The sequence below is a fragment of the Rhincodon typus genome, chromosome 23 (genome assembly GCF_021869965.1).
Source record: "Rhincodon typus isolate 14 chromosome 23, sRhiTyp1.1, whole genome shotgun sequence".
NCBI classification, from domain to species: Eukaryota; Metazoa; Chordata; class Chondrichthyes; order Orectolobiformes; family Rhincodontidae; genus Rhincodon; species Rhincodon typus.
Window position 1 is genome coordinate 25,518,542 of NC_063354.1, and position 24,474 is coordinate 25,543,015.

Below are 24,474 nucleotides of genomic sequence, written 5' to 3' on the forward strand. Positions count from 1 at the left end.
AAGGTAGGGGTCTGAGTGGGATGCTGATCAGAGGGTCTGTACAGTCTTGATGGACTAAATGGGCTCTCTCTACACTAGGGATTCTACAATCTAGCTGCAGACTCCCTTGTTTCAACCTCTCTTCTTACCCGAGGACTGGTCACCCTTAGGTTAAATGACCAGCAGTCATCTCTGCCATTCAATACAGTCATGGCTGAAAATCAAGCTCAATACCCAAATCCTGCCACTCACCCCCAAATATCTCTTGAGTCCCTTAGCCACAAGAGCTATACTACCTCCTTCTTGAAAACACATAATGTTTTGGCCTCAACCACTTTCTGTGGTAATGAGTTCTATAGGCCCACCACTCTCTGGGTGGAGAAATTTCTCTTCCTTTCACAATTTAGGACAGGAATTTCCCAGTATTTTGTCAAGGTTTGTAGTAGTTTGAATGCTGCTTTTGCACTCATTGTCATACTCATTTCCAACTGTTGTCATTGCGTAACCTGTAAAAAATTGATTCCTTACCTATGCGTTTCAATCAAATTAACATTGAACAATAACATTTTACCATAGAACAGAGGCACATTGTAACATCAGAAAGCCCTCTGTGTTGTCACTTGAAGACAGCAACTTAGTTTATGACAAAGCACCAACAAAGGTTAGAAGTCAACAATTCTAGATTGATCATTACAATAGTCATGTTTTTCGAAAAGACATCTTGTTAAAATCAAATTTTTGAAGAACCAGAAGAGGAGGAAGCTTTATTGCGCAGATTATATTTAATTTATTTATTCGACCTTTTACTCCAAAATAATTTCTCAACATTAATGATCAACTAGTGTGCTCTGAATAATCATCTTCTGCTTCTTTATACATTGTGAAGTGAAACCTCTAGGCTCTCCACACAAAACGGTACCAAAGTTCAAATCTTATCCAGAAAGAGAGAAAATGGTGCCAAATATATTTTGATTTTTCATGTGCATTGTCGACTGTTGGCAATGTAATATCTCTGTGAAGAGATCTTTGGAGGAAGTAATATACAAATCAGTTCTTATTGCTGTCAATATCCAAGACAGGAATTTCTAAATTATATTTGGTTTTGCTTCATATATTGTTTTGACGTAATGAAAGATCTCATGAATTTTGGCAAAGAAACTTCAGGCTACATTGACCTTGATGGTAAGGTATACTAGAAAAGAAACAAATACAGCTCTTGTATTTGTTGTACTCAAATGCCAAACCATCGGCTTTACGTTAATTTCTTCTGACACGTTAACAAAGAAGCAATCCAATGTGAGGAATTGCTGAATTCTTACTTCCAGAAATTGATTATAAATAGGGTTAAGAAAATATAAACAGATTTAGAATGTTATCTTTCTCCAGGCTTTGATCTTGTGAATTCTTTGTGAATTAACTGTGAGAAGAAACACATATTGTTGGAGCAACTGCATCCCTAATGTAAGTGTTCAATGAAAATGTCAATCTCATGTCGCCATTGACTTATGCTCTTGAAGTTTATAATGGAATCTGAACTCTAAACATCAATTTAGCCTTTGTCAGCAAAGTAGACCCATAACTGCAACTTCCTCCAGCTCTACAACCCCACCCTGGAACTTTGTATTCCTTGCAACATTGGCTGTGATGTGTCGGTATTTATAAAAGATAAATATAGTGGAGCTCTGCTGCCTATCAACCATTTTGATCCGCAAACTTGACAATCCTCTGTAGAATACACCAAGATGAGGGCTGCTGTCCAAGAATGTTCAATTATCACTTTGGCTAATAATATAAAATTCTTGATGGTGAGTCAGTTGCTGGTTATACAATGAAACATCCAAGTTTCATTTATATTGCCTTGAACAAAACATGGACTGGTAGATGGGAGCCACCTTCATAAAAGGACCTGAAATAACTGAAGACAATCCGACTTGCATACATAATAGATCAGATTCCTGTTTCAGCTGGTTGATCTGGGTGACTTTGGGATGCCCTAACCAATTTGGTGTGCATGCATGCTCACCAGAGAATGAATATATACATGCTACAGGCACTGAAGTAGTTCCATTTCTAGGCCCTGGCCTTAGTAAATTGGCTTTTTTCATTGTAGATGCAATGGGGTATTATAAGACTCATGAGCTGTGGTTCTTGCGTGGGGGCATGGGATGCAGATTTTCATTATAAACTCAAATCAAACATCAGGCATTTTCATAAATCACCCTTTTAATTTAAACCAAAAAAAGGTATCTGTTGTCATTTAAGTTTTATAATACCCGTTCAAATGGAATAGGTGGCTGCTTCCAAACATCAGAATCTATGTTCTCTTTGAACAGGGCTAAATTAAATAACATGCCAGATTTCAGTATTCAATGATTTAGTAAATACTCAAATTAATAAGGGCCCAATTTGGGAGACAGTTTTTAATTACATTTTGAAAAGTGGCCATCTGTCCTTGGAACCTTCATGGTTACATCGAAGCGGTCATCTGTCCTTCGCAGTTAATTTGTAAATACTGTGATTTTGTGATTTTTGAGATTCATTTTTACATGATACCTGTAAACTTTTGGCACAAACATATTATGAATTAGTAATTTGAACAAGTAAAGGTTATTACACCATTCCATTAGAATGACAATTTAATTTAGAAGTTCAAAGAAAAATTAATCATTTAATCCTAGGTCCATTTATGTTTCAACTTTGAAGTGATTTACAGCAAGCAGTACAATATTGTGGAACTTCTAATGTGCCCTATTGAAATCCTCAATTTAATTGACTTGCTCATGATTTCAAATGATCTTTTATTTATAGAAGTAGAATTTTATGGCAGCAACCGACTGCACATCTAAATTTAAAATAAATATTAAGTGTAGGAATCGGTACACAACTGGCAAATATCACATCTCTCATTACCCTTGAGAAAGTAGTGTGAATGTAACTGATGTGATAAACAAATTAATTGAGGAAATCAGTAGAGAATAAACAATCGTGAGGAAGAGCCTAACCTGCAATTATGTGCAGATTCATCCTATAACACACAGTTACATTCACCTTTCCTGTTCCAAGCTGTTATAAATTGGAAACACCCCCTTCAGCTCCAGAAGCTAACTAGTATTTTTTATTAGCACTTGAATGTCTTTTTAGTTCAAGAAATAGTGTGGTGATAGGGAAGTTAGTGTATGATAGTCCTTTTAAATGGTATCTGTGAACTCTCAGTTGTTGATGGAAACACTATCATAAGTGTGTCACTTGCAATCAATTCTCTACAGAACAAGAGCAGAAGCTTGCCAGATCTGATTTTTTTTTCTGTTGTTATGCAAACATTTTTCAAACAGTAAAGGTGGCCAGAACAATCAGAATTTGCCCCATCCAAAATATTATGCAAAATCCCTTCAATTACAACATTGCATATGTAATTTTGTTGTTGAAAAAAAAGGGAAAACTCAGGGAATTATAGAACTGTTAAAGTATATCTGTTGTCAGGAAAATACTAGAGTGTAGAATCGGAGTAAATGACATAAATTTTTCAGAGACAGCAGGCATAGATTTGTAGATGGTAAATTTTGCCAGACTAATCTGATTGATGTTTTTTAAAGATTAAAGAAATGACAAGTATCAGCAAGTTTTTTTTGTGTATACTTCCAGAAGGTGCTTGATTTAGCTAATATTGAAATTCATGAGACTGTGACATTGTTGGGAAGGTGGCAGAGTAGTAAGAGATAAGCAATAAGAATAATGGGCAGGTACCCTGATTTGATTGGATGTAATGAGTGGAGACTCAAAAGGAACTTTATTGGGGTCTCAATTATTCACTATTTATTAACAACTTAGATGACGAAAAAGAAAACTATGTATCCAAATTTTCTGGTGACGCAAAGATAAGTAACATATAGAAGGGAACATAAAATTACAGAGAGACATAGATAGGTTAGGTAGGCAAAACCGTGGCTGATGGATTTCAAAGTGGTAAATGTGAAAGCATTCACTGTGGACTTAAAAATAATAGAAGAAGACCCTATCTAAATGATGAAAAGGTAGAAAGAGTGAAGGTCCTAAGAGAATTAGGGATATACACACACAAAGATCATAGAGTCAGAGTCTTAGAGATATACAGCACAGAAACAGACCATTCAGGCCAACTCATCCACACCGACCTGATATCCTTTATAAATCTAGTCTCATTTGCCAGTATTTGGCCCATATCCCTCTAAACCCTTCCTATACATATGCTCATCCAGATGCCTTTTAAATGTTGTGATCATACCATTCTCTGGCAGCTCATTCCATATAGGCACCATCCTTTGTGTGAAAAAGTTGCACCTTAGATCCCTTTTACATCTTTCCCCTCTCACCTTAAACCTACACCCTCTAGTTTTGGTCTCCCCCACCCGAGGGAAAAGACTTTGCCTATCCACCCTTTCCATGCCCCTCATGATTTATAAACCGCTATAGAGTCACCCCTCAGCCTCCGACGCTCCAGGGAAAATAGCCCCAGTCTATTCAGCCTCTCCTTGTAGCTCAAACCCCCCAACCCTGGTAACATCCTCGCAAATCTTTTCTTAACTCTTTCTAGTTTCACAACATCCTCCCTAGTGGAGGGAGACCAGAACTGCATGCAATACTCCAAAGTGGCTGAACTAATGTCCTGTACAACTGCAACATAGCCTCTCAATTCCTATACTCAATGCACTGCCCAATAATGGCAAGCATACCCAACGCCACCTTCACTATCCTATCTACCTGTGACTCTACTTTCAAGGAACTGTGAACATGCACTCCAAGGTCTCTTTGTTCAGCAACATTCCCCAGGACCTTACCTTTAAGTGTATAAGTCCTGCCCTGACTTGCCTTTCCAAAATGCAGCACCTCACATTTATCTAAATTAAACTCCATGTGCCACTCCTCAGCACATTGGCCCATCTGATCAAGATCCATTGTACTCTCAAGTAACCTTGTTTGCTGCCCACTACACCTCCAATTTTGGTGTCATCTGCAAACTTACTAACTATACCTCCTACGTTCACATCCAAATCATTTATGTAAATGACAAAAAGCAATGGACTGAGCACCAATCTTTGTGGCACACCACCGGTCACAGGCCTCCAGTCTGAAAAGTAACCCTCTACCACCCTCTGTCTTCTACCTTCAATCCAGTTCTGTATCCAAATGGCTAGTTCTCTCCTGTATTCCATGTGATCTAACCTTGCTAACCAGTCTACCATGAGGAAACTTGTTAAACGCCTTACTGAAGTCCATATAGATCACATCCATTGCTCTGCCATCATCAGTCCTCTTTGTTACTTCTTCAGAAACTCAATCAAGTCAATGAGACATGATTTCCCACACCCAAAGCCATGTTGACTATCCCTAATCAGTCCTTGCCTTTCCAAATACATGTAAATCCTCACGATTCCCTCCAACAACATGCCCACTGCTGATATCAGAATCACCAGTCTATAGTTCTCTGGCTTTTCCTTACCACCTTTCTAAAATTGTGGCAAAACGTTAGCCAACCTCCAGTCTTCCAGCACCTCACCTGTGGCTATTGATGATACAAATACCTCAGCATGGGGCCCAGCAATCTCTTCCCTAGCTTTCTACAGAGTTCTAGGCTATACCTGATCAGGTCCCAGGGCTTTATCCACCTTTATGCTTTTTAAGACATCCAATACCTCTTTCTCTGTAATATGGACATTTTTCAAGATGCCACTATTTATTTCCCCATGTTCTTTATCTTCCATATCTTTCTCCAAAGTAAACACTGATGCAAAATACTCATTTAGTATCTCACTCATCTCCTGTGGTTCCACACTTAGGCAGCCTTGCTGATTTTTTAGGGGCCATATTCTCCCCTTTTGTCCTTAGAATTCCTTTGGATTCTCCATAACCCTATTTTCCAAAGCTATGTCATGTCCCCTTCTTGCCCTCCCGATTTCCCTTTTAAGTATACTCCTACTACCTTTATACTCTTCTAGAGATTCACTCGATCTCTGCACTCTATACCTGACATTTGCTTCCTTCTTTTTCTTGACCAAAACTTCAATTTCTTTAATCAGCCAGCATTCCCTTACCTACTAGCCTTGCCCTTCACCCTAACAGGAACATACTGGACTCTTATCATCTCATTTTTGAATGCTTCCTATTTGCCAACCATCCATTTACTTGCAAACATTTGCCTCAAGTCAACTTTTGAAAGTTCTTGCCTAATACCATCAAAATTGATCTTCCTCCAATTTAGAACCTTGGCTTTTAGATCCGGTCTATCCTTTTCCATCACTATTTTAAAACTAATAGAATTATGGTCACTGGCCCAAAGTGCTCCCTTACTGATACCTCAGTCACCTGCCCTGCCTTATTTCCCCAGTTGGTCAAGTTTTGCATCTTCTCTAGTAGGTACATCCACATAACGAATCTGAAAATTTTCTTGTGCATATTTAACAAATTCCATTCCATCCAAGCCCTTAACACTATGGCAGTCCCAGTCTGTGTTTGAAAAATTAAAATCCCCTACCATTACCACCCTATTATTCTTGCAGATAACTGAGACCTCCTTACAAATTTGTTTCTCAATTTCCTGCTGACTACTGGGGGGTCTACAGTACAATCCCAATAAGGTGATCATCACTTTCTTATTTCTCAGTTCCACACAAGTAACTTCCCTGGATGTATGCCCAGGAATATCCTCCCTAAGTACAACAGTAATGTTATCCTTAATCAAAAACACCACTCCCACTCCTCTCTTGTTCTGCTTTCTATCCTTCCTACAGCATCTATACCCAAGAACATTAAGCTGCCAGTCCTGTCCATCCGAGCCACGTGTCTGCAATTGCTATGAAATCCCAGTCCCATGTTCCCAACCATGCCCTGAGTTAATTTGCCTTACCTGTTAAGCCTCTTCTACCGAAATAAGTGCAGTTTTATTTATCAGTCCTACTTCATTTGCTGCTTTTCCCCTGCCTATCCTGCTTGCTCCCTTTCCTCACTATCTCCCCGGGTCCCAACACTCCCCTTCCTATTTTAGACTCTCCCGAGCAGCTCTAGCAAATCTCCCTGCCGGTATATTAGTCCCTTTCCAATTCAGGTGCAATCCCTTATCCGGGTCACTTCTACCCCAGAAAAGATTCCAATGATCAAAAAATGTGAATCTTTCTCCCCTGCACCGCCTCCTCAGCCAAGCATTCATCTGCTATATCCTCCTATTCCTATCCTCACTAGCTTGTGGCACCTGGATAATCCAGATATTACTACCCTCAAGGACTTCCTTTTTAAATTCCTGCCTAATTTAGTATATTCTCTCCTCAGAATCTCATCCTTATCTCTTCCTGTGTCGTTAGATCCAATGTGTATAACAACCTCCTGCTGGTCCCTCTCTCCTTTGCGAATATTCTGTACCCTCTCTGAGGTACCCTTGATCCTGGCATCAGGCAGGCAACACACCATTCTGATGCCTCTCTGTCAGCCAAGAAATGTCTGTCTGTGCCTCTGACTGGAGAGTCCCCTATCACAATCGATTGCTTGGAACCTGGCATACCCCTTGTTACATTAGAGCCAGTCTCGGTACCAGACATTCCCCTGAGAGTCTATCAACCCCTACATTTTCTAAAATGGCATATTTGTTTGAGATGGAGATAGCCACAGGAGACTCCTGCATTACCTGCCTCCCTCTCCAACCTTTCCTGGAGGTCATCCATCTACCTGACTGTACCTTTAGTTTATTTCCCTTCCTGCAACTACCATCTATCACACTCCCAGCTCCTAAAAATTCCTCATTGCCTCTGACTGCCACTCCAGCCGATCCATGAGATCCGATATGATTCGCAACCAAGCACACACCTCATGCAGACATAATCATCAGTAACATGGAAACTCTCCCACATCCAACAGGAAAAGCACATCACTCTACTAAAGGCCATCTTTGCACCTTCACAATCTACAAACCCAGAAAATAGTACAGCCTACTGCTCCAAAAAACTGCTCCAGGCTAACTTAGTACCTGTGTTTCATATTTTTAAAGTTTAATTAAGAGACAAATCTCAATAAAAATATATAATCAAAAAGAACCCATTCTACTCACTATTGTAGATTTACAAAAAAAAACTAGTTGATTAGCTGCTCCCCTGCTGTGATCTCCCCACAGGTTTCTCGAAGGTCAGCTGTGAATTTTGCTGTTTGTTTATTTTCCTTAGACAAACTCCAATGTCCAGAGGTACTTGAGATCAAACAACAGAGGCAGTAACTGTGAAGGTTCACTGCTGGGCCAAACAGCAGTGTAGGTTTCTTTCTCCATTGATTCACCTCCCACCATGTGGTCACTACCTTTGTCTCCCTTCCTCCTTTTTTAAAGTGCAGTTGCTTTGATCTTTTTTTGTTCAAAGTGCCAAGACAATGCAACAGGTTATAAAACAGTGATTACTGCTCCTGGAATGTGAGGAAATCAGCTGTAACACTGAAAAAACCTCAAAAAAGGAACAGCTCTTACAGCCACATTTTTTCCCTTCCTCCATCTCGGATTACCCAGAATCCTTTGTCATTAAAATATAATGGATAGGCAGGGAAAAATTCAAAAGGTTCAATGGAATGCTAGTTTTATATTTAGAGAACTAGAGTACAAGAGGGTAGAGTTCGTGCTCAAATGATGAAAAAACTTGATTAGGCTAAACCTGATATACTTAGTTTTTCAGGTACTTATACTTAGTATATACCTAGTAGTTTTAGGCAGCACATCCTAGGATGCATATATTGACCTTTTGAGGGAAAGCAGCATAGATTTACTAAAATGATACCTGAATAATGTTAAATTAGGAGAAGAAATCACACAAAATAGGGTTGCATTTCTTGGAATTTGGCAAGTTAACGGGTGATTTGATTGAGATTTTCAAGATAGTAGAGCTGACATTTTTCAACAGTGGAACTAGAAAGCACATCTATGCAAACAGTCACAAAGGCCTAGAACACCCTTCCTCAGACAGCAAGTTATACAAGATCAATTGTTAACCTTAACCTTGAGTTAGATAGATTTTTGTTATTCAAAGGTATTAAAGGATAGAGGACAAAGACTGGTACGTGGATTTAGCACACATAGGTCATGACCTCATGAATGACAGCTGAACAGACAAAAATTCTTTCTTCTGCTTCTTTGTGCTGAGTATAGTTGAATATAATTTGCTGAGTTTGTATGTCTAAAGGCACTTAATGATTTACTTGTAAATATTTCTATAGACATGATGATGTCTTTTATAAACAATATGAGAGAGTTAAAATGCTGAAGGGCTTAACTGAAGCTGAAAAATGTTATGCTCGATTATATGATGAATCAAGGAAGAGGCAATCAGATTCTCATGACCAAGAATTGAAGCCACAGCTAAATCAAACCCTATAAGGAATAAAGAATAGCATTGTCACTGGTGTAAGTATTATAAAAGGGTGATTTTGGGATTACAGGATTGTATATTTATGTTGTGCCTTGACATCTTTACTCACATATTACACATACTTTGTTTTGGTTTATTCTATTTTATCTTTATCTTTTTTGCCTAATTTACTTCTGACCTAATGTTAAAACCAGACCTGCAGCATTGCATGTTAATGTTACAATGAAAGACACCCCATATTTAAAAAGTGATCTATCAAGGCAGAATTCAGTCTTAAATCTGGTTTATCCAGTAATAACATCAACTGGATTCATAACAGTATGCAAAAAAACTATTAAGCCAAAGGTGAAAGACTTGAAGCAGTCAACAAATTTGCCAAACCTAGCCACACATTCTCCACAGTAGTCTACATTGATAACATGAACCAATGCCAGAATACCTATTGCTGGCATTCCCTCTGATAAGCTATTAAAAAGCTGTCTGGGGGTGAAGCAGATTGGAATAAGGTCATTCTATATTGTCCAGTTTCATCAGGAAAAACGTCATTGCCTATAAAAAGTCCAACAAAAAATATGAACTTTGCAAGTCCAAAGCCACTTCTCCTTCTTTTTCACCAATAAGTCTAGTGGAACAGGCTGGACGAGTCAAATGGCCTAATCCTGCTCTTAATTCTTATGCTTTACTACGTGTCCATCATGCAAAAGACTTTTTTGGAATTCTACTTGGACTGATGAAACACTTTCAAATGTATTGTACCTGTAACTTAACTGAATGAATTCTAGTTGACGTCATGGTCATCTTTGACCAAGAACAGTGAAGGTGATAATTTACATTTCAAAACTTAGATTTGCAACAAAATAATTGCATTTCTTTAAACAATTAACTATACTAATAAACATGCAAATAAACTCAATGAAATGCGTTTGATAGTGAAACTAACTAATTTTGATTGAAAGAGCTTCATTATGAAGTATTAAAACCACCTTTAATATTTTAGTCATATATAAAAAGAGATTAACTTCAGATGAAAAGGAATAAATGGATTATGTGGCTCATGAGCAAACTGGACTGTTTATCTGTTTAAGATTTAAGCATGACATTTAGTGCAAAAGAAATGTAAATGTAATCTAAATAGAACATGTAAGAAGTGTAAAGCGTATGAGAGGTGGAGACAGATGAGATTAAGAACTAAAATGTGGCTTCAGGACATGATGTAACTCATAAACAAGGATGAGAATAACAAAGAGACAGAAGGAACCAGGTCCAAGGTAATCCAAGGACAAAACTCCAAGTGAGAATTAACCCTTGTAGTGCAAACTGTTCTTTGCAGTCATGAAAAAGTACCTTGCTAAAGAATACATACATTCGTAATGTTGAACACTGGTGAGAATTCATGATCACATCATGATGACAAACATTATACTCTTATTATATATTGGAGATAAAATCTTGCTTCAGCCCTCACAAGGAAAATAGAAGATTATGCAGAGGCAACTGAACATAGACTGAGGAGGCAACGAGTAGGAAAACAGGATGGTTCTTTATGTGCCAAAAATCAGAGATGGAAAAATAATTAGCATACAACTGAACCTAAAAAACAAGTCTTGAAGGAGAAATTCACTGCAATATAATTTCAATGTGGTATTCAAGAACAAAGTAGCAAGGTCTTTTCAAAAATATGATTAAATCCCATGAGGTAAGTAAACAAAAAACAAGAAAACGATTTCCAAGCGCAATCTTCAATATATGCAGGGGATGGACCAGTGCTTTCTGTTTTGATTTTCAGGTCTTCTTAAGATTGTGTTATAAAGGTATAGAAGATTTTGTAATATACATCAATTTCCGGAGCTGGCATTTTTTGCGTATTCTATGCTACTAATCTGTATCCTTCATTACTGGGTTCCTGTCAATCAAAGAGCCTGAAGCAAGAGTAGAGGTCAGCTATGTGAGTGCACATTATGTTCCTGACACTTTTTTCTCTTGAATAAATTCATATTTAATGATGGCAAGAGGGGTTGTTTCTTGTTTCTAATCCAGACTTCTTTTAGCCTATAAATCAGGAAATATAAGAGGCAACCTAGAGATTCTGCTGCTTTAATATGATCCTTTGAGCTAAGATCTTCGTTTGGGACCTCGATACCTTTGTGTGAAATCAGTTACATCTCCCGGCTTTCTTATAAGCCAAGAAAGCCAATGTGCAGCCGATAAATGACAACATGAAGAATCAGATAGGTGCAGATTAGAAATGTTGCTTTTGTTTGCTGATTTGAGGATTAAATAATATATTGTTTTAAAATTGTATGCCTTGTACTTTAATCACATACTTCAACTAAGGTTTTGGAGTAGATTTGTAGCTCGGGTTGTGGGTGTTGAAGTTGTTGAAGTTGGTTGGCTCGGTGAGCTGGTTTCTTGTTTTGCAGACGTTTCATTACCATGCTGGGTAACATCCTCAGTGCAGCACTGAGGATGTTACCAAGCATGGTAACGAAACGTCTGCGAAACAAGAAACCAGCTCGGCGAGCCAACCAACCTCAACAACCTCAATACTTCAACTACATTACATTCAACCACATCCCCACCTGCTGAAACCTCGGACATCATTCACCGGTAAAGTGAAAAACATTAAATGCAGAAATGAAATAGAATTAGTTTCAACGTGACTGTATAGTTATTTTTGCGTCCTAATTTGAAGACCAAAGTCAGCTTGAAGTTGGCCACCAGCCAAAATCAACTCACAAGTAGAAAAGTTATTTTGAATTCATTGATATTAAACTGGGAAATATATGGAATAGTCTCTAGGCAGGAAAATGTATTATTTATGCAAATTCCAAACTACTGTCACTCAGACAGGTAGTGGATATGAAAATGTAATTACAATCAGTGCAAATATAAACCATAACTTAGTTTAATGAAGCACCAGACTAGGCCAGTAGCTCAAGCACTTGCAACATTTCTCTCCCAGAAGCAGACACAAACAGACAACAAGTCTCAAAACACTGGCTGTGTTTCTCTTTCCACAGATGCTGCCAGACCTGCTGAGTTTCTTCAACATTCTGTTTTTGTTTCAGATTTCCAGCATTCGCATCTTGCTTTTAAATAAACAGTCTCAAACTGATTCCTATTCTGTAGAACCTGTCTTCATTGTCAAGGTTTGGTAATTCTTGGGTAGTTGGAGCCCAAGTGGATGCATTTCTACTTCTACCTTAAGCTCCTACTTCATAAGGTAGAGAGATAGCTCATCGTGCTTGTAGCGGGTCTACATTTAATTATGGTGTAAGATTGAATAGTGTCTATAGCCTCCGGCCAAGGCAGAAGATTGAAAGCATGTACAATTTATAGAAAAATAAATGTTTGTCAGGAGATTATTTAACCCATCATCAGGCTAGAACATAGAATAACTGAGGTTTGAAATGTTCATAGATACCGTGGTTGCTAAGAGATTTGTTTCAAAAGTAATTGTTTAATTTAAGTCACAAACTGTGTTATGTATTGTGCGCAATGTAAATGTAATAATTGTAATAACTATAATAAATTTTTTTTTTCAAAATTGAAACAATTTTAATGTGAGGTTATTATAAGTACTCAAAACTCCTAAACTAAGGCGCATTTTATATGAGATAGTAGGAACTGCAGATGCTGGAGAATCTGAGATAACAAGGTGTAGAGCTGGATGAACACAGCAAGCCAAGCAGCATCAGAGGAGCAGGAAGGTTGACGTTTCGGGCCGAGACCCTTCTTCAGAAAATCATTTACTTCTTGTTTTATTGATGCATTTGCAACAAGACAATCCATTACCTGGTCGACTGTCTTCAAACAATGTTGGTTCAAAACACTCTAGGAATCAATCAGAATATAAATGAATACAAGAGTCACAGCAAAACCAACTGGTCAAACAAGCCTGTAACAACTCACTGACTACAAAGGATATGCATCATCCACCTCTTCCCAGCTCCATCCCCAATCCTCCCACTCTCAGCCCACAATTCTGTCCAATCACTCAATCCTGGCAAAGGCAAGCAAACTTACTGGACAAAGGCCATGGTCAATTTAGCATCGAACTCTTGGAAATTTCTTTCCAAACCTTGAAGGCATCTTGAGAGGATGTTCATATGGATGATTTTGGCACCTATTTGAGGTTGCTTCTCAACCTGGACTTGCTGGCAGATCTGATATTCTTCTATTTCTCAGCACTTGCACAACAAGAGCAACATTAACTCCTGTTGTGGCTGGATCTGTCAGTCACATTTGCAATGAAGCTGGGTGGGGGAGTATCAGAATCAGAACAGGTGCTTAACAATGTGAGCAGTCAGTACTCACATCACTCACAAAGGACAGTTTAGCATTTACCTCTATGCAATGGGACAAGGGTGGCTCTGACAAGGAAATCCATGGAATGCCTCTCTGCATTGTACTTTGACATTGGACCTTATTTCAACAAATGTAGCACCGATGATGTTGCAAAGATACAGCAGGGGATTGTAAATGCTACATGAATACCGAGACTTCCTCTCTTCCCACATCACCGACGAAAGGCATAATTGTATGTAACAGTATGTTGCAGAATGCTTACCGTTCAAAGCGAGAGAGAATCAGTTCCATGTCCCTTTGCAGGCTCTGAGATCTTGCATTATGATTGTGACTTGTGGTCCACAGGTGCCACCTTTAAGGTAACCTGTGATTATGTCTGTCTCACAAGGATAACATTTTTCAGTCAGCAAAGACGAATGATGTAGTCTTTTTGGCTTGTGACCAGGATTCGCACTCCATGCGGTTGGACACTGCATGCATTTCCCATGCATCATGATATGATTATAGATGATTCTATGGTTACAGACTATACTGTGCAAGTTCATGATTGATGCAATTGTCCATTGGAGGGCACATGTTGCTCACAAGTAGAGCCCCGTGTTGGGACAGAAAAAGAAGCCGGAACCTGGCCCACGCTGAATGTGATTGCAGCCATTATCCCTTCGAAGTTTGCATTTAGGAGTCAGTGAAAATGGAAGGCAACACAAATCATGATTAGCACAGTGAGTCTCAAGCTCAGTCTCGTAACAAGGCATTCCCTTTCCCCAACCTGCTGAATAAACCTCAATATCTCTTTCTTCCTGGCCCCCTCTGCTGCTGTAACTGTGGCCCCCTCCGCGGTCTACAGAGCTATAGACTCCCGACTGCTCCAAGCAGCCAACTGACCGTATCCAAGCCCTGCACTGAGATCAGAGGCTCCCCTGAACTTGCTGTCCTCGGATTCTGACTGATGACAGACCCTTTTGACTTGACGGAGAACTGCTCCCCTTAGACATTGAGGCATGGTTATTTGGGTCAATGCACATGCTGTATGTTTGCTACTAAACTGCTAACACACACTGTTGGTGTGAGATTGACACAGCACAGTGCTAGACAGCTATCAGCCATGACAAGCTGCCTTGGCTTGTTTCTGCACTGAGTAACACACCAAGACAGAAGTTCTCTGAAACTTTAAGGTATGGCTGATGGAGCAAAACACCAAAAGGAGACATCCATCTGTGAACATTGAAGCAGGCACAAAATGAGCAAGCATTGCAAGAGTGGCTGAGATGTCTTGGTCCAATCCATGAGTTGGGTACCTCTCCCCACATGCAAAGTGCCCTGACAGGTCCATCCCAATGAAAGCTGCCAATGTGGCTCCCTACCCGAAACGTCAACTTTCCTGCTCCTTTGATGCTGCCTAGCCTGCTGTGTTCCTCCAGCTCCACACTGTTGTCTCTGACTCCAGCATCTGCAGTACTTGCCATCTGTCAATGTGCTCCAAACTACAGAATGGAAGTGCGGAACTGTATTGTAAATGGAGCGGAGATGAGCCATGATGATGCAGTGAGGCTGGCACATATCAATGTCATCCACTGATGGGATTTCATGCCGTTGCTGTCTATGGAGCATTCCCTGAGATGTACTGCTCCAGGATGATGATCTGGAGAAACAAATGATGAACTGGAGTTGCTAGGTTACCGCTCTGACTCTCATGTCAGGAGTTGTTGCCATTTGGTTACTATCCAGCAGGTGGAGGAATGGGAACGTGCAAATTAATGATATAAAATTAAGTAATACTGAGATATTAATACATGCTAATGCATACAAATAAGTTTCTTGCCCCTTACTGGTGAAAACGTCAACTCTCTGGTTAGAAAACAGGACTTTATGTTCTCAACACCGAGAAATTGACAAGATTTTCCTAACTTTATTGCCATTGCACACATCAGAGGCTGGGAAGATTCTACCCAGTGAATCAGTTTGCAGATAATACAGAAACTGTAGAAAAGACCTGCATTTATATAGTGACTTTCGTGACCACTAGATGCTGCCGAGAACTTTCTTGGCATATTTTTGAAGTAACATCTCTATTGTAATACGGCATTACAGATATAGGATGCTCACAAAGCACTCTTGCCATTTCAGTACAAAAAATGCAAGTCAACCATTTGGTTCATTTTTAACTACTGGCAAGACAGTATTAGAAGTAGAAACATTAATTGTTTTTCAATGTTATAAACAAACTTCCATAAAAGAAAATTCCTTTAATCACTTCAAAATTAATTGCAGTTCTTTTACCTCTAACTTTTCATGCAGTAAGTTTATGACATTATTGTCTATAATGTTATTCTCATGTAGCTCTGGGCTCACAGCCTCTTGCAAGAGATGTGTGCTCGTATTCTTGGGTGACCTGTTAGTATAGGATTCAGTCACCTTAGCTTTTTGAAGAAAACAAGATCAGTCCTCCGAAGGATGCGCTGTGACTTGCTTAGTACCAGCACAGAGATTAGTAGTCCACATAGATAAGGAGGTTGTACTTGTGAACAGCAGCATGTGTCTCACATGCAAAGACAATCCAGAAGGTAGCTTGCTGTTAGGTGATCTCCACTAAACAAGACAGGGATGACATCTTCACGGGCCTGGCTTTAGTAACAAAACCAACTGCCATGCATGCAGGTAGTTGAAGACTTGCCAATGAATTTCGCTACCATGACTGAAAATCTGCCAGTATCTGCTTCTGCCCTTTGTTGTGTGAACTTACATGTTACCAGCATTCTGCAAGATGGCTTGGAAAGTGCAGAAATTTCTGGGATGTTGCAACCATTCCTCACAAAGACAATGTCAGCATCCTTTATAGGTTTGGTAAAGGATCAAACAGCTGCCTTGCAGCCTGCAGGTTCCACTATAAATAGCTAGAGACAGTCAAGAAGTCACTCAACTTACACAGTTTATACACACAGATAGGAACAAGTAATGGACTCAGCTTCTTGAAGCGGCAGTATTGCTATTGGATCACTACATGTTACTGACTTTTAGGATGTCAGCCTTCATTCTCTCTGCCATCACCTCCTAACTACCAAAATGCTAAATGTTCAACTGGGACATGCCAGCCAAGCAGTGAAAGAACATGAGAGCAGCAGTAGACCATTTTGCCTGTTGGGTCTACACCATCACTCAATTATATCATGGTTAACCATCTGTCTCAATACTATTTTCCACAGCCTTCCCCTATCCCTTGAAGTATAACAGCCTAAAATCAGGATCCCATAAGTTGCAAATCACCAGCATCTTAACTGTTACAACATGAGCAGCATCAGCCTTCACCACTTTTGTTAAAGCTCCTAAGTCAAATATGTGGTCGGAGTAAATAAGGGGTAAAACATATTTTAAATAAAGCACTGTGGAAGAAAATTTTTTGTTTATGATGAATGATGTATTAGATATTATATACTTTGAATTTTAGGTTATAAAATAGATCGAGGCATATGTGGGTCAATTCTGTGAAGGATTCCTTTCAAAAAGTCATAAAGTCAATTTGGAACAGTGACCTAAATACATTCATTCCAAAAAAAGCATGTGATTTGACTTCAGAATCCTGGAGAACCCTTGTAATGTAAATGGATAAATGTTTAAGCTGTGGTTTTTTGACAGGCAGAGTGAACACATTAAAGCAATTAGTTCTGTTTTGATTTCAGAGCAGAAGATTCAAAGCTTTTAGTTCAGAAGAACCATAGTTCAGTTTAGAATATAGAACACTTTCTCCTAGAAGGACAATCAAATCAACTCAGAGGAACCAGTTCACCCTGACTGAAGTGTTTAACCCTGGAGACTCCAAGCCAAGAGAGTTTGGATCAAAGTCTGAAAGCTGTTGGAACTGAAAAGGTTCAGATCATCATAACTGTGAGCAATTCATGTCAGCAGACTCAGAAAGGGATCATAACAAAAGTTAAACCAGTCTAAGGAAATGAAACTGGAATGTGTCAGTTAAGTAAAGATTCAAAAAGCTGAGATAACAGTATTTTACTGGAATTGAGTCTGTGTAATGGATAGTGTTGAGAAACAGATCGAAACTTTGTTTTGATGTTTATGTTAAGATCTTTCTAACTGCCTTCTAAGAGAGAGCTTCATTTGTCTCTTTTTACTTTCTTAATGTAATAAGCATATGTGCTGTTGTTAAAGAACATTTGCATCCTCATGTGAATATATTTCAGTGACTAACCAACACATTAACCACCTGCAAAAATTAGATTTATGATGTATCATATCACGTTCATTCTGGCACGTGAGTTGACTAATATTAACATCAGCCAGGAACATAACATGATGCTATCAAATTAATGTCATGTCTTTAGGTTTATTCTTAAGTGCAAGTTCAATTCTAGGCAATTATTATGTTTGGAATTATATTAAACCCTCCCAGTTCTATCTTCAAAGTTTCTCTAATCCTTGAGTAAAAATTACAGCTATGGCAAATTGGATTACTCTTACTGAATTACTTTTTTATTGTGTTTTATTAATTAGTACTGAAGTAATCAATTTAGTTCAAACAAGCAACTTGTCTTTTCCATTGGAAGATTTCTGTACCATGGGAACACTCCATTAACTTGAGAGGAACACATAAATATATGAAATAAAACAAAAGTAGATCCTTTTGCTCTTTAAGCTTCCTTCGTCATTCAATAAAACCATGTCTGATCTTTATGTATTTTAAATTCTAACTCCTTCTAACGCCTGCCTGTCAAGAAGCCATCTATCTCTGTCTTAAGGTTATTCAATGAATTTGCCTCCAAAGCCTTTATGACAGAGAGTTCCAAAGTCTAACAAGTCTCAGAGAAATAAATTCTCCCCATTCTTGCTCTAAAAGGCTGACATCTAATTTTTAAACAGTGGCCCTTCCTTCTGGACTGGCCCAAGTAATGAAACATCATTTCCATGTGTTTTTCACGACCATTCAGGATCTTATATATTTCATCTACACTCTGCTTATGTCTTTTTCACAGTATCCTTTCTGACTTATCTTTCTGCCACCTGCAAACTGAGTTACTGTATTTTTACTTTCCTCATCTAAGTTAGAGACAAAAAAGCTGCAGATGCTGGAATCCAAGGTAGACAAACAGGAGGCTGGAAGAACACAGCAAGCCAGGCAGCATTTGAAGGAAAGGAGCAGTCAACGCTTTGGGTATGGAAGAAGGGTAATACCCGAAACATTGACTGCTCCTTTCTTCCAGATGCTGCCTGGCCTGCTGTGTTCTTCCAACCTCCTGTTGGTCTACCTCATCTGGAATGCCCTGCCTGTAAAAGTAGTAGACTCGCCAACTTTAAGGGCATTTAAATGGCCATTGGATAAATATACGGATGATAATGGAATAGTGTAGGTTAGATGGGCTTCAGATTGGTTTCACAGGTCGGCGCAACATCAAGGGCCAAAGGACCTGTACTGCGCTGTAATGTTCTATGATCTATGTTCAGTGATTGATATAAATTGTAAAAAGCTGAAGGCCCAGCATAGAACCATGAAGGACTCCATTTGTCACATCCTGTCAATCAGAAAAAGATGAATTCGGTTTTCTTCCAACCTACCAAACTTCTATCTATGCTAATACATTAACCCCTGCTCCATGGGCTCCTACTTTGCACAATTATTGCATTTTTATGTGGCACCTTGTTAAATGCATTCTGGAACTCCAAGAATAGAATGTTTCACTGTCAGCCTTAACCGCAATGTATTTTATTCTTTCAAAAAAACTCTAATAAATTGGTTAAACATTATTTTCTGAGTTCTGAGCAAGGGTCACCAGACCCAAAACGTTAACTCTGATTTTTCCTTCACAGATGCTGCCAGACGTGCTGAGCTTTTCCAGCAACTTCTGTTTTTGTTCCTTATACATTATTTTCCTTTCACAAAACCATTCTGACTCTTCCAATTATTTTGAATTTTTCTAAGTGCCCAGCTAGAACCTCTTTAGTAATTAATTCTAACACCTTCCTTCTGACAGACATCAACCTAACTTTTCTATACTTTCCTTTCTCTGTTTCCGTCCTTTCTTGAGTACAGCAGTTATATTTGCATCTTCCTATTCAGGAGGAACTTTTCCAGAACTGAATGAATTTTGGAAAATTAACACTAATACACCTAATACCTCTTTTCCCACCTCTTTTAAAACCCTGGGATGAAGCCCATCAGGACCTGAGGACTTATTAGTTCACAGCTCCATCAGATTCCTCGGCACTACTTACTTAACAATTGTAATTTCACCCAGCTCCTTTCTCTCATCTCCTAATTTACAGCTATTACTGGAATGTTTTTGTAAGGTCTATAATGAAAATATTTGTTCATTTCATAAACCACTTCCAATTATCTATTATTAACTCCCCATTGTCATTTTCCAGAGAACCAACATTCACTTTACTTACTCTCTTCCTTTCTAAATACCAGGCAGAACGTCTTGCTACCCGTTTTTAGGTATCTAGCTAACTTTCTCTTGTACTCTAATCTATTTCTTTTGATTAATCTTTTAGTTGTTCTCTGCCACTCTTTGTATTCGTACCAATGTAAGGTGTTGCATTTTGGTAAGGCAAATCAGGGCAGAACTTATACACTTAATGATAGGCTACTGCAGATTGTTGCTGAACAAAGTGACCTCGGAGCGCAGGTTCATAGTTTCTTGAAAGTGAAGTTGTAGGAGGCAGGGTAGTGAAGAAGGTGTTTGGTACACTTGCCTTTATTGGTCAGTGCATTGAATACTGGAGTTAGAAGGTCCTGTTGCAGCTTTCCAGGACATTGGTTAGGCCACTTTTAGAACACTGCCTTGAATTCTGCTCTCCCTGCTATAGGAAAGATATTGTTAAACTTGAAAAAGTTTAGAAAAGATTTGCAAGGATGTCGCCAGGGTTGGTGGGTTTGAGCTATCGGTACGGGTTGAATAGTTTGGGTTTGTTTTCCCTGAAGCATCGGAGGTTGAGGGGCAACCATGTAGAGGTCTATAAAATCATGAGGGGCATGGATAGGGTAAATAGCAAAGGTCTTTTTACCTAGGGTAGGGGGAGTCCATTCTCTTCATCCAAAATTAGAGGGCACCTAGGTTTTAAGAGAGAGGGGAAAAATTTAAAAGGGACCTGAGGGGCGACCTTTTCTTGCAGAGGTTGTTGTATGTAAGGAATGAGCTGCCAGAGGAGGTGTTGGAGGCTGGTACAATTACAACATTTAAAAGGCTTCTGGATGGGTACATGAATAGGAAGGGCTCAGAAGGATATGGACCAAATGCTGGTAAATGGATCTAGATTAATTTAGGATATCTGGTCAGCATGGATGAGTTAGACGAAAGGGTCTGATTCCATGCTGTATAACTCTTTGACACTGTGACTATCTGTCTGCCATTCATTTTTGTGCAATTATAGACAAAAGCAAAATACTGTAGGTGCTGGAAACGTGAAGTTTAAAAAAAGCAACTGGTGGAGAAAATCAACAGATGTTGCAGCATCCCGAGAGAGAGAAACAGAGTTAAAGTTTTGATTCCAAAGTGAAGTGAGTGGTGGACTGATAGAAAATGATGGGGGTGGGGGTAGACGGAACGGCAGGGAAGATTGGGGAAGGTAAACAACAGAGATTTGAATTCTCACCTGTCACAGAATAAAAGACAAAGAGAATGGTAATTGTTCTAAAGTAGAGAGATAAGTCCAGAGCAAATGTTGGAAAGGCCTGAGAAATACTCTGTTATAAAATGTCAACACTCAGAGTTTAATTGCAACAGTCAAGTAAAAAACAGAAATTGATGGAGAAACTCAGCAAGCCTGTCAGCATTTGTGGAGAGAGAAACAGAGTTAACGTTTCAAATTCGATGTGATTCTTCTTTAGAACTGAGGTGTTACTGGACCCAAATTGTCAACTCTACTTTCTCTCTACAGATGCTACCAGGCCAGCTGAGTTTTTCCAACAATTTCTGTTTTTGTTTCAGATTTCCAATATCCACAGTTCTTTGTTTTATATTATTGCAATTGTGAAGTAAAGTCATTGTTACACATGCAGGGGCCCAACACTGAGCAGTCCTGGCACATCTGCACCAAGATGCATAATTCAGTTTATATATGCTTTCACTGTCTGTTACAACTAAATAGTATTACGTAGGTAAAGGCACGTTGACATCCAGTGGGCTGATAATTGAGTTCCTGTGCAGTTATTGCAATGCAGAGATTTTTTATTATCCTTCCACAGACAGTCAAGAATCTGTGTGTATTCTGCACAAAAAGGTTCAGGAGGTAAATTGATATGGTTTGGGATCATCAGATGATGTGACAATGGACTTTCGCATTTCATAATTAAGTTATCCTGTGCATTGTTATAATATGTGTCTTCCAATTCTTATCAAATCGCCCTGCTTCACTGTTTGTCACCATATCTGCTGGTCCTGACTGGCAGTCTAAAATAAATCCAAATTTTGCACTTTCAAGTCAATAAAGTTGTTAAAATCAAAATTTATGTCAGCTCCATAAAAGCAAGACCAAATTAACCAGACACTGAGGAGGAGGAGGGCAGAGAAAGGGGAAGCAAAATAGACAATGGAGGAACTAGACATGGTGCACGGTGGTTAGCACTGCTGCCTCACAGCACCAGGCACCTGGGTTTGGTTCTACACTCGACGACTGTCTCTGTGGAGTGTGTACATTGTCCCCATGTCTGTGTAGGCTTCCTCCAGGTGCTCTGGTTTCCTCCCACAGTCCAAAGATGTGAGGTTAGGTGGATTGGCCATGGGAAATGCAGGGTTACAGGGATAGGGTAGGGGTGTGGGTTTGGGTGGGATGCTCTTCAGAGGGTTGGAATGGCCTGCTTCCATGCTGTATGGATTCTAGACAGTTCCACTGTGAAACAATGTGACAAGTATATAAGTACTTCAAATATAGGTAATAGACAGATCAGCAACATGCTAGAGGTGTGAATGAGATATAATTCTTACCATTCAGAGATAAAACAAGTTGTTACATTGAAAATAGTCTTTCTAAAAATTATTGAGGAATGATTTCTCTGCAAATATTGACAATCTTGATCAAATTTCTCAGAAATAAATTTAGATTCTTGGTTCTTCACTGCTGCCAGGAAACAACAGAGAATACAGTAAGAACTAGTAAAATACAATATTGCAGCTTTTCAGTTATTTAAAATGGGGGATCATACCTGGATTAAAAATTCAGCATTCAGACAATTTGAATGATTGCAAAATGAAAGAAGGCTTTCAGGATTTCAAGTAGCTTGCTGTTGCAGTCTCCAATATATCGTGATATTTTCTTGTTCCAGTGTGTGTTCAGGGATATTTTTGTTTTGTTTTTGCAACTAACACTCAAAGACAAATGGAATCCAAGCGATTAATTAAACCAATGTCATGGCAGGCACACAAAAGCTAACAAATAAATGTCGCTCGGTTTTATTGATCCCTGCAGTATTCAAGTGGTTGCTATGGAAACTTTTAGAGCACTTAGGTTCTGCTGATAATTATGTACCTTAGGAAATGGAAGCGCTGAATGGGGATGCTTCATTGTTGGATGAGACTCAGTGAGAAGCACACTGTGTTCGAGTTTCAGACCCTCTGTTTCTCACACTCTGTTTCAGCCCCTCTGTTTCTCGCACTCTGTTTTAGCCCCTTTGTTTCTCACACTCTGTTTCAGCCGCCCTGTTTCTCGCACTCTGTTTCAGGCCCTCCATTTCTCGGAATCTGTTTCGCGCACTCTGTTTCTCACACTCGGTTTCTCCCACACTGTTTCAGATCCTCTGTGTATTGCACAAAATTTCAGCCCCTCTGTTTTTCGCACTGTGCTTCAACCCCTCTGTTTCTCGCACTCTGTTTCAACCCCTCTGTTTCTCACACTCTGTTTCAGCCCCTCTGTTTGTCGCACTCTGTTTCAGTCCCTCTGTTTCTCAGACCCTGTTTCATCCAGTCTGTTTCTCACACTCGGTTTCTCCCACTCTGTTTCAGATCCTCTGTTTCTCACACTCTGTTTCAGCCCCTCTGTTTCTCGCACTCTGTTTCAGCCCCTCTGTTTGTCGATCTCTTTTTCAACCCCTCCTTTTCTCGCACTCTGTTTCTCGCACTCTGTTTCAGCCCCTCTGTTTCTCGCACTCTGCTTCAGGTTCTCTGTTTCACGCACGCTGTTTCAGCCACTCTGTTTCTCACACACTATTTCAGCCCCTCTGTTTCTCGCACTCTTTTACAGCCCTTCTGTTTCAGCCCCTCTGTTTCTGCCCCTCTGTTTCAGCCTCTCTGTTTCAGCCCCTTTTTTTCTGGCACTCTGTTTCAGCCCCTCTGTTTCTTGCACTCTGTTTCTCGCACTCTGTTTCAGCCCTTCTGTTTCAGCCCCTCTCTTTCAGCCCCTCTGATTCTCGCACTGTGTTTCTCACACTCTGTTTCAGCCCCTATGTTTCAGCCCTTCTGTTTCAGCCCCTCTGTTTCTCGCACTCTGTTTCTCGCACTCTGTTTCAGCCCCTCTCTTTCAGCCCCGACGTTTCTCGCGCACTGTTTCTCGCACTCTATTTCAGCCCTTCTGTTTCAGGCCCTCTGTTTCATGTACTCTGTTTCTCGCACTGTTTCAGCCCCTCTGTTTCAGCCCCTCTGATTCTCGCACTGTGTTTCACACACTCTGTTTCAGCCCCTATGTTTCAGCCCTTCTGTTTCAGCCCCTCTGTTTCTCGCACTCTGTTTCTCGCACTCTGTTTCAGCCCCTCTCTTTCAGCCCCTCTGTTTAAGCCCCTACGTTTCTCGCGCACTGTTTCTCGCACTCTATTTCAGCCCCTCTGTTTCAGCCCCTCTGTTTCATGTACTCTGTTTCTCGCACTGTTTCAGCCCCTCTG

At 39.6% G+C, this 24,474-nt stretch overlaps 1 protein-coding gene across 1 annotated transcript in view; it reads left to right on the forward strand.

The window, feature by feature from the left end:
* The first annotated feature begins 1,106 nt into the window (after positions 1 to 1,106).
* The window catches only part of tnrc6c1 (trinucleotide repeat containing adaptor 6C1), a 77,828-nt gene continuing 54,460 nt past the window's right edge, over positions 1,107 to 24,474 (forward strand). The window contains exon 1 of the mRNA XM_048611117.1: positions 1,107 to 1,166. Coding sequence (XP_048467074.1) covers positions 1,107 to 1,166 — 60 coding nt within the window. The remainder of the gene's footprint in view (positions 1,167 to 24,474) is intronic.